The following is an 11,128-nucleotide window of genomic DNA, read 5'->3' on the forward strand; positions in this document are numbered from 1 at the left end:
ATGACTCCTATATATGTATATATATATATTTACACATACGTATAATATGTATATCTATATTCATAATACATATATATATATAAACAATAAGATTGAAAAGGAAAAGATACACAATACCAGCAACTACAAATATGTAATGAAAACGATGATTCCTATGTACCCAAATTTTTTTTCGAAATAGACAAAGATTGAGTATGAAAACCACGACTTAATGGTATTATGTATCTTATTACATGAATATTGGTTTTCAAGTGTACGATAGATAATTAGACATTCCATATATATATATATATAGTCTAAAAGTATCGCATCGATAATTCCTATGCGCTACATCTGTTGATCTTATTGAAACAAATGTTGATCTTATTGAAACAAATACAATGAACCATTCCCGATATGTGAATTCCCGACATACACATACTGAACAGCGTTGCAGTCTAACGTGACCGCCTGACGTGGCAGTGCCACGTCAGCACCATTTGCGGCGACGTCGCCGCTGGCGACGTCGCCGCTAATACCCTGGTGGGTTTGACCGTTGACCTGGTGGTGTTACCCAACGCCTTGTTTAATGGCATATGACAGAAAGCCAAGATTTGGAAATCACAAAACTCTCTCAGAAATGTTTAGTTGTAAGTTCCTACCAACAGTAACATCAACAACCACTTTCAATCCTATGTCCTGATTCTATACCCTCCAGCATACCTTCCCCTATTTCCACCAATTTCCCGTTAAAAGTTCTCTTAATTCCTGACTATATATAATACATATATGTATCTATAAATTTGATTGTTATTTCAGGTTTATTTTAATTCTCATTTGAGGTATAATGGTGCAAAACGGCTGGGTTTTGTTCCGCGTGCTATTATCTCGCAAGACCAAGGTACATTCTAAAATTTTGGGCCTTTGTATGTATAATATTGTTTGATATTATTAGTTCTTTAATTAGGGTTCAAAGTTTATAGCTTTATACAATATTTAGTTAACCTTGTAGTTAGCAATTGTTTATACAATGTAGTAGTTAATTCTAGTCAATTCCTAAGATATATCCCAACAACAAAAATATTAAGGCACCGAATATGCAAATATGTACTATTCAACCGGCATGATGCCCGCAATGAGGCAGCCGTGAATAATTTCAGAGACTTTTTTTTGACTGTTTCAGGGGTTAATGGTTTGAAAAAATTTACATTAATAGGTTGACATTTTTGGTCTGCCTATACAGCGTATTACCCCCCTAGTTTGACTATACATCCGCCTCTCTTTGTATCTTTGTTACATTGTTGGATTAACAATCAGATGATCAACTATCAAGGGGAAACAAACGGAAGTTATTGATGAGCTTTATGTTGGGATTTTCATAATGTTTAGCTTAATTTTACGTATTTTTGTGTTTTAAACACGAACTTAATAGTAGCCTAGCTGTTACATTGTAAATGAGTTTAGTAGTGTATTAGCAAATAGATGATAGTTGAGGAGCGTAAAGTGTAAATGTAGTCCGTTTGTTACATAAACGTTACACAAGTGACTATAGCTGTTTGAACTAGTGCGTGTGCGTATGTAGATGTAATCCTTATCAAAGAGAAGCTGAGACAGCTTGATTTGATAAGTACTATCTTCTTCTTCTCTCAAATACATTTTCTCTCTTATTGATTGGTATTAGAGCCACCAATTCTCCAGTCAGCCTGATTTTCGATCAAATTTCCGCCGACACACTGAAGCAACGATGACAACCGATCTAATGGATGTTTATTTCTTTCAATTCAGGAGGAATTACAGAGTTAAAAGATAACATTCGAACACTAAGAGGCAAATCATGCAAGACTGGGAACACGACTTTTGAAGATGCAAGAATCTGTAGATGCAATTGAAGCGAATCAGAAACCAGAGTTTGGTTAAGAAGATCAAGAGTGAATCTCTAATAGCTACTAAGAACAAGGATCCTTCTGATTAATGGGTGGCCAAGGCAATGTGGAACAAATGATAAAAATGCGAGTAAAGTGGTCCTCTATGAAGATGCAGCCACGAAACGACTTCAAGAGTTCATAATGGTTCTTAGTGGCTGTAATTTAGTTATAAATGTGTATTCACCACATGCCATTCTGGAAAATACCGATTCTTGGTTGCTGCATCACATACTAACACCTGGTAAAGATCTTCCAGATGTTTCTGCAATTTTTATGCAGTTGAAGGATACTAACACCAAGAAGATATTTTCGATTAAAAGTTGGATTTATCACTTCATTCAAGGAAGTTTTTGGTTTTTCACATACTAGCTAGTGGGATGGTGGTGCATCGGGGTGTAATCTTGGTACTTAATCGGATCTTGACAAAACCGATGAGATCAAAAATCTTTGAAAAGGTTATGGCCCTTGAGATCGAATAGTTTGATCAAGAATACTACAACATTGGAACCCACCCTATGTTCAAGTTTTATTACTGAGAAACTAATGGTTTTGGTCAAAGATGTGAAAGCTTCTGAACTAATGCTTGATTTGAATCTTCACAGTACATGTTCTTAGTCATATTAGACAAGGTAGTAAACTGTTTTTGCTGCATTGAACACTATTGACCAGCAGTCTTTGTGTGTCGACACCGTTTGTCTCTGCACAATAGCATGAGCTTTCACTTGTTTTGGCCGCACACCCAAATGTTGATAGATTTGGGTATGGAGCTTGCTGTTAAACTGGACAATTAAGTTTTTCAAGTAAAGTTATCGGTTCAATACACTTGTATTGGCATGCAGACTAATCTTTCTGAAGTCAAGCGTCTCTACCAACAATGTGAGGCTTCTCTACAGTTTCTTCAAACACTTTGCCAACAAAGGTTCTTTCGGAGGTGCCTCATTCGGAATAGGGATCTATGTGAAGAAGGTGGCATTCCTTGGTTGGCTCATGATCTCATGAAATTGCCATTCTGTAAAGATTCTTATCTTATGGCTGTGGGTTCTAGGCTGAATTTAAAAGTTTTATCTATATTGTTGCATCTTTGTGAAGTAGAAAGCATCTCTTTCTTGGATGTGGTTGCCGGCACTACTAAAAGTTTTGAATTTAGCGAAGACTACAAAGGAGAAGAGTAGCTTTATTGAGAAGCTGCTGTTTTATGTACCTGCAACCGAATGAAGATTTATGTTGGAACTTTGTCTAAGCATAGTGGCTCAACAGTTGCTAGACTTGCTACAAATCCATGTAAGAAAGCTGTGCAGGAGCCATCTGATGCATGGAATGTTGGAGAAGAGTTGGGGAAACTTTTAAAAACTGATGTTACATTGTGATGATAATAATGTAATTTCCCACATTTCTATCCGAGGACAAAAACTCTTTAAAGAGGAGGATATTGTTACATTGTAATTGAGTTTAGTAGTGTACTGTATTAGCAAATAGGTGATTGTTGAAGAGTTTAAAGTGTAAATGAGTCAGTTTATTACATAGCCGTTGCACAAGTAGTTATAGCTGTTAGTAAGTAGTGAGCGGGAATATATAGATGTAATCCTAATCAATGAGAAGTTTAGAGTTGAGTTCATAACAATTATCTTCTTCTTCTTCTTCTCATATACATTTTCTTATCACTAGGTGACATGATGCTTCTTGGTACTTGGTAGATAGGATGTGGCAATAACAGCCCATTTAGTAATGAACCGGTTGATTTGGCTTGTGAAAAATATGAATTAAGACAAATAAAGGAATAAGCTAATTAGTGGTGGTCAATTAATTATGCTTAGAACCTGTTAAATCGTATTGTTCAAAGATTTTAGTATCACCGTAATATATAGAGTAATTGACAACGACTTGGATCTGATTGTGTAATTGACAACTTTAGTTACACACTGCTAACTTGGATCTGATTAGCGGATTGAGTCCTGTCATGTATATCAAACGGCAGTATGAGAAAGGCTTCAGGAAGTTGGAGTAGTTAGGCTCTAAACCTACATCACTCATAAGAACATCAACCAAAGTAATTTGTGAGAATATTTCAATCTTGCCTAATGAAATTTGACTTTTGAAGGAAAGAACTTGTCTACACTTGCTGTCACGAGTGTGGTAAATAGAGTTATTTCACAAAGAGTATAAGTCCCAATTTCTAGTAATAGTTAATTAGTACTGTGTGGGCCGCCATGCTCGAGTATTTTCAAGGTTATGTATTTTGTTTACTATTTTTCAAACTGTATTTGTTAATAATTAGGTACAGATCTTCATACTCATGATCATACCCTTTGAAACCTGTTCTGGTGATAAATTTAAAAGTAAAGGATAACTACAAGGAGGCTGGGGTTGGTGCTTGACAAACTTTGGCATTGTGTCAAGAGGTCTGTCCCATCTTGATTTTTAAATATCCATTCGGATTCCGAACTTAGAGGTCGCAATTTAACCATTATCATCAAGTGTACCCCGTGAGTTAAACAGCCATTGTTATTCAGTGTACCGGACTGGATAACTATTTACAAGTATATACTTAATTAAAGTGATACATAAAACTTGAATAAAAGAGAACTTAAACATTAAACCCAAGAACAATTGAATGAATTGGTGAACCCATCTTTGGTAAGCTTCCAGCTCCAATAAAAAGAAGAAATAGAGGGAATGGTTTGTTGGATGGATGTCACCTCTTCTTTGTACACAACTTTTGCCCCACACCTTACAATTTCCCCCGAATAATACTGTGATATTCTAAAGACAAGATTACCTTGGGTCATATGAAACCAATCTTCACCTTCAAAATCATTATCATTGTCACCATGGAACTGTTCGAACAAACTATATGGTATATAACCGGTCCACAAATACTTACCAGCTTGTACGGTTTCATTTATATTGTTAGCCTCTGACTTTGAAAACAACGCTTCATCATTTTCGAATCTCAAATTTATGCTAAGTTCTTGTATATTTATTGTTGAAACACAACACAAAGCAAACCCAATGATTTCAGTTTGCCATTTGGGAGGTAACTTCAGTCCTATCTTGCACCCATCCCGCTGTTCTATGAACCAACTTGGAATATGCCTCCCAGGAACCATGATACTCAAACAACCATCAACTGCAGCACACTTCTGTATCCAACAACCATAAGAACTTAGTAAGCTTGTAATTAAACTTCTGTATCCGACAACCTTAGGAACTTAGTAAGCTTTTAACATAATTAGAACAAAAACTTCTATGTTATTTTAGTTATAACAAATTTATTTTTTTTCATTATTAAAAGTGTTCAAAAAAATAATTACATATGTTCTTAAAGCGTGCTTCATTACACCAACCTGAAATCATCATCAAAGTTTACATTAAACTCATCCTATTTAGAATCATTTATTTACCAATAAACTAAAACAGGATTGTAGTATTTGTTGAACACACGCAGTGTATTCCTTAATCGACACGTGTATATTTTGATATATTAAATATATTTTAAGTTAATCTATAAATATCAAGTTTCCTATTTCGTATCGAATTCAACACGCGCATGACGTATTCCTTAATCGACACGTGTCTCTTTTTATTTATAAAATATTTTACTATTTTGAGTTAATCTATGTCTATCAAGTTTCTTACTTCATATCAAATACAACTTATTATATGCATTATCAATAAGCTAAAACAAGGTTAAGGTAATCTATATCTATCATAATGCGGTCGACGAGACAATCACATATGGATTGTTTATTTACTTTCCCCTTTAATTTTTGTGATTAACAATAAAGGTACTTTTCATCTCATATCTGTTTTTAATTACTTATTATTGTTCATATAATACATATGGATCCATTATGGTGATGTTTAGTTTATATCCTTACGTCTTATGTTTTACTTGATCTTATATTACATACATGTTTATATCTTATTATTGTCAATAATATATGTTTTTTTTTTAAATTTATAATCATTAACGGTTAGTCCACTTGGTCTCTTAGGATGTAAGTTAAAATATGAATCTAACTATGACATATGCTTATTGAAGATTATTTTGAGTAATATAGGTATTGGTATAAGTTCATTGTATACGTTATATATCTAATGTCAATCCGTACATCGTACGAGTATTAATACTAAATATATTATATACCAGTAACGCATCACTATATTTTATTTTATCAATTGCCAGTCGGATGCTAGCGTCATGCGATGACAATGGTGGCAACGACTGGTGGTGGGGTAGTGTAGGTAATTGATGTGAAGGTATAAAATAGATATTTTAAGAATTAAGGGATTATTGTTTAAATAATTAAGTGTATTTATAAATACATCAAGTGAATATTAGTAAATAAAGTTGCAGGTAAAGTCTAGTAAGAAAAATCTAGTAAATATACCTTTATTACTCTCTTTTCGACTTGGCTCCGTCTTGCCGTCGAGAATTTTTACAAGGGTTAAAACCCTAGGCCGGAGGTCCTTCGGAACCAGCCTCTCTACCTTTGTGTAGGTGTAAGGCTGTCTACATCTTACCATTCTCAAACCCGGCTGCTTTGCCGGATTGAGTACCGTTGTTGTTGTTGTATGTATAGACAAAAGTCACAAAACTAAAATCTAGTAAAATTAAAATCTTTTCTAAACACGTGAACTCATGTAAATGGGGTTTATATCTCTATATTTAATTTCTTTGGAAAAAATTCTAGTGAGAACCATTTGAATCAAAAGAACCATGAGAACTTGGTATTCATATATAAATGGTCGAATATGGATATATTCGTTCACATATGAACTATCAAGTTACATTTAAGATTACATATGTTCATATATGCATAGTTCTTACATGAACCTTACCTTAATTTCTTTACTTATTCAATATGTATGAAGTTTTGTTATGTGCAATTATTAACTTGGACAAAGTAGTAGTTTTATTATAAAAGTATGAGTTGAGTTTTATATGCAATTTATAATTTCTTAAAGGCTTTCATTGTTGTTGTTGAAGGTGAGATAATTTGGACATGCGTACCTATTTATACTATATATCTTTTATTACTAAATTATGTACACTACTCCCACCCATACATTAACTACCTACATTGTTTGGTGTCGCCGCCAACATGCCACCACTATGAGTCACTGGTGTCACCAAAGTATATTGCTACACCGCGCGGTTACTTTTTTTTTTTAATCTATAAATCTATAAACCCTTATAAAGGGTATTGGGATTAAGTTTTAAGCATTTTTTTTATTTCCATAATACCCTCCTTAATTACTTTATATTTTACATCTCCTCCTCATGCCGAAATGACCCCTAAGTTTAAACCCACAAAAAAAGAAACCGATATCAAAAAAAAAAAAAACCATATCACTTTTTCCAGCCGATCTCCCTATCAAAGAAAAGATACTTTTTGTTTTCTCTATAAACTTTTAAGTCGTTCAAAAACCTATTATACCCCTATATTTTCAAAAGTTTTATTTTATAATTAACCTATATACCTAAAATACTATTAATGCAATAATTTACTAAATCAATCCCTGAACTCTTAAAAACACTACACTACTATTTTATACATAGTTATTAGGATGTATGCAAGAGGTGCTGAGCAGCCTGGTAGCATTTCCGTCTCATATGAGCTGCCTACATGGTTGTATGAAAAAATAAAAGTTTTTATAATTATAGAAGTAGCAACATGCGCTAAATCACCCCTTTAAAATTAATTGATTTTATGAATTTTGATATTTTATGTCTATGCTATTAGAATTAAATTTATATGAAACAATTAATTCGATAAGTTTGAGATATAAGAGAATGAGAAATAGTAACCTTTAGGAAAGATTGATCAAACATTTTATCCAAGTTTCTTCCATCTTCTAGCAGTTGCGGGCAATATGAGATATGTATCTTGTTCAAATACTTAATCTCCTTTAACAGATCTTCAATTTCCAGTGCTGTGCAATAATTTAATGTCAATACTTGTATTCCTGGTGGGAGGCCATGTAAAGTTTGAAGTTCGCTAAACACTATCACGAGGTGTTTAAGACTAGAAAGATGGGAGATGCTTTCGGGTAACTGGATTAATTTATTGTTGCTCCATATATGTAGTTCTTCCAACAAGGAAAGTCCATGCAGATTTTTGGGGAAGTCCTTGTCTCCCAAATCACCACGAAGTTCTAACTTTCTCAAGTAACAAGAGTTTATCAAAGAATGAATGTGAATGGAGTCTATGTGAAGCTCTTTCGGACTTTGAAAATCATGTGGCAATTTCCCTACTATTTTACAATAAGAAAGGCCAAGGGTGTTGAGACACTTTAACTCCCAAATTGAGTTTGGAATGTTCTTAATTCCACAGAGATCTAGATTCAAGTAGCTTAGGTTGGCAAGATATGTTATGGACGATGGCACTTCTTCTACTTCCCGACAATTATAAATATTCAATTTAGATAGGTTGGTCATACTTGGCGAGAATTCTGGGATTCTTTTAAGAGACCAGCAGCTATGGAGAATGAGGGTCTCCAAGGATTCCATGTGGAGCATGGATGGGAGACACTTGAGTTCATAGCAATCAGTCATGTCCCAGTAAAGAAGCTTTTTCAAACTCCCAACAGACTCATCAACCTCCACCAGATTCCCACACTTTGACAAATCCAATCTCTCGATATTTGGTGCCCCTGATACATCTGGAAACCTTTTTAGGGATTCACACCATTGAAGGTTAATGAATTTCAAGTTTTGGTTTTTATACAAAGAAACTTCTGATGCTAGATAGTAGTTTGGTTTCAATGTACTATATACCTTTTCCCCCTTCCATAAATGCTTAATTTTGCCCTTCACCATTTCAAGCCCAACAAGCTTACTCATGTGTGTGACAGGCACAGAAGAGAATGGGTATTCTCTCCAACGAAACCATCGTAACTTATCAGGAAGAAAGGTAGGTTTACGAAAAGTGAATTTTCTGTAACAATCGAGTACCCGAAGATTCTTCATACTCTTAAAAGCATTAGCACTCAGACTCTGCTTCAAGTCAACATCACAGTTCCAATAACTCCATGGTATCACTATGCCCTCAACTAATTCTAGTTCCTGCGAGAAATGAACAGTGAAACTTAAATCAAGGTGTACTCATTTTGAAACTAAATTATTATATACATTAGCTAGTAAACGAAGAGAGGTTTGTTACCTTAGAGTTGATTAGATCGTGGATCTTTTTGAGTTCCCATAGCCTGCTATTCGGAGCACTTGTTTGAACTATTTTCCGACCCATTTCTTGTATGAGATCATGCATATTTAGTTTATTGTTTGATGAGACAGTTATAAGAGATTTTTCAACAAGAACGCTAATCCCTATAACCGGGTCAAAACCGAAGCTATCTAGTATTCTAGTAACATCATCTACATATTCCCCCTTGTAGAAACATGCAATGTCTAGGAATATTTGTTTCTCAAAAACTTTTAGATAATCAAAACTTAACTTCAGTGTGTCCAAAACCTCGCCACTTGGTGTTTTTGCTAGTGTATCCAAAGCACTTCCCCACACACTTGCCTCTCTTCCACATAAAAATGAGCCTAAAACTTTCAAGGCAAGAGGAAGACCATGTGTATAATTTATTGCACAATTTGTGAGTTCTATATAACCATCTGGAGGGCTACTCATCCTAAAAGCATGCCTGCTGAAGAGCTCAAGAGCTTGATCTCTATGTAAAAGAGGAGGTATGTACTTCTCGTCAGCATTAACATATGATAATAAATGCTGATCCCTGGTGGTTATAATGATTCTACTTCCCGGACCAAACCACTCACTGGTTGCAGCTAGGAACTCTAACTGCTTTACATCGTTAACGTCATCAAGAACAAGAAGGACCTTCTTTCTGCAACATCTTTCTTGGATTATTTGTGCTCCTTGATCATAATCGTCTATCTTGTATCCATGACCCTCCCCTAGAATATTACTTAATATCCTCTCTTGTAAGGTGCACATATCTTTTTTACTAGAGCTATTCTCTCTAACGTCAGTAACAAAACTACTACCCTGAAACTTATGAGCAATTCTGTTAAATAAGGCTCGGGCAATAGTTGTCTTCCCAAGCCCTCCCATTCCCCATATCCCCACAATGCGGACCTCTTCGGTTGCCTCCATTTTCAATAATGAAATTAAGGCATCAATACGAGGCCGTATATCAATTAGATGGTTTTCCCTACTACCAACTCGAGGTTGTCTATCGGCTAATATCTCTTCAACAATTTTGGTTATAAATGCTGATTCACCCCTGTATGTACATATATACATATAATAAGAGCATTAATTAATTGATTTATATTAGCAACATGATTGAAGAATATTAGAATACCTACTCAGTAGACCGTAGTATTTAAAAGAGATTTGTAAGTTTTAAATAAATAATAATGAAAAAGAGAGATTTACCCATTTTGCGGCAAGATATGTTGGCCAGATAATTTGGCAACTGCAATTAAAGCGTCCCTCCACTTGTTCACTTTATCCATCTCTCCTACATACCTGTCTTGATGCGTCTCAAATGCAGTTGCGAAATCTCTTTTTTGTCCCCGAACGTCGGAGGGATCGACATGGTAGAACACAGGTAACACCTTCTGGCCCAACTGATCCTGGCAATCCATGATGTTGGAAAGCTCTTCCAAACACCATGAAGAGTTGGCATAGTTTTTAGAGAAAACAACAATAGCCCACCTTGATTCTTTTATGGCTTTCACTAGCTCTTCGGAGATGGGTTGGCCTCCACCGAGCATCTTGTCGTCTTTGAAGGTGTGTATTCCTTTCTGATCTAGAGCAGCAAAAAGATGATCAACAAAGTTATAGCGAGTGTCTTCACCCCTGAAACTTAGAAAAACGTCATACGTCCATCCTCCTTTTCTTCCTATTACACTTGAAGACGACATTGAAGAAGACATTGAATTGAATTGAGTTGACATCTCCAAGGCTGGATCGATCTGTTGTTATTCTAATTTGTCAACGTTTAAGAAGTTTCACATGGGTTTCGTATAATGATATTTTAATGCCATGGTTATCAAAATTTACCTAATATTCTTTTTTATGAATATATTTGTAGCTTTCTTATACTTTTATACTAGATTATTGTCCCGCGTAATACGCGAGAAAACATATTTAATTAATAACAAATTTTTGTTTCATAATATCGTAAATTGACAAACATAATTAAAAGACTTTGAAAATGGATTAATTAGTATCATGATGCAAAAGATG

The 11,128-nt window shown here is 34.7% G+C and overlaps 1 protein-coding gene across 1 annotated transcript; it reads right to left on the reverse strand.

Moving 5' to 3' along the window:
• Positions 1–4,495: 4,495 nt before the first annotated feature.
• On the reverse strand, positions 4,496–10,815 carry LOC122604187 (disease resistance protein Roq1-like). The gene is made up of 4 exons (XM_043777084.1): positions 10,406–10,815; positions 9,071–10,157; positions 7,717–8,973; positions 4,496–5,044 (listed from the first exon to the last, which is right to left on the reverse strand). The coding sequence occupies exons 1-4, from the start codon at positions 10,813–10,815 to the stop codon at positions 4,496–4,498; spliced, it is 3,303 nt and encodes a 1,100-aa protein (XP_043633019.1).
• Between the last annotated feature and the right edge of the window lie 313 nt (positions 10,816–11,128).

This window comes from Erigeron canadensis, chromosome 6 (genome assembly GCF_010389155.1).
Source record: "Erigeron canadensis isolate Cc75 chromosome 6, C_canadensis_v1, whole genome shotgun sequence".
Classification (NCBI taxonomy): domain Eukaryota; kingdom Viridiplantae; phylum Streptophyta; class Magnoliopsida; order Asterales; family Asteraceae; genus Erigeron; species Erigeron canadensis.

What these genes read in the sequence shown, in the direction of transcription:
- LOC122604187 (XM_043777084.1), bottom strand. Translation starts at nt 10,815, where the DNA reads ATGTCTTCTTCAATGTCGTCTTCAAGTGTAATAGGAAGAAAAGGAGGA. An exon ending in ACGATCTAATCAACTCTAAG is followed by an intron (nt 8,974 to 9,070) that starts GTAACAAACCTC and finishes CATTTCTCGCAG; the next exon opens with GAACTAGAATTAGTTGAGGG. An exon ending in TTGATCAATCTTTCCTAAAG is followed by an intron (nt 5,045 to 7,716) that starts GTTACTATTTCT and finishes TGTTGGATACAG; the next exon opens with AAGTGTGCTGCAGTTGATGG.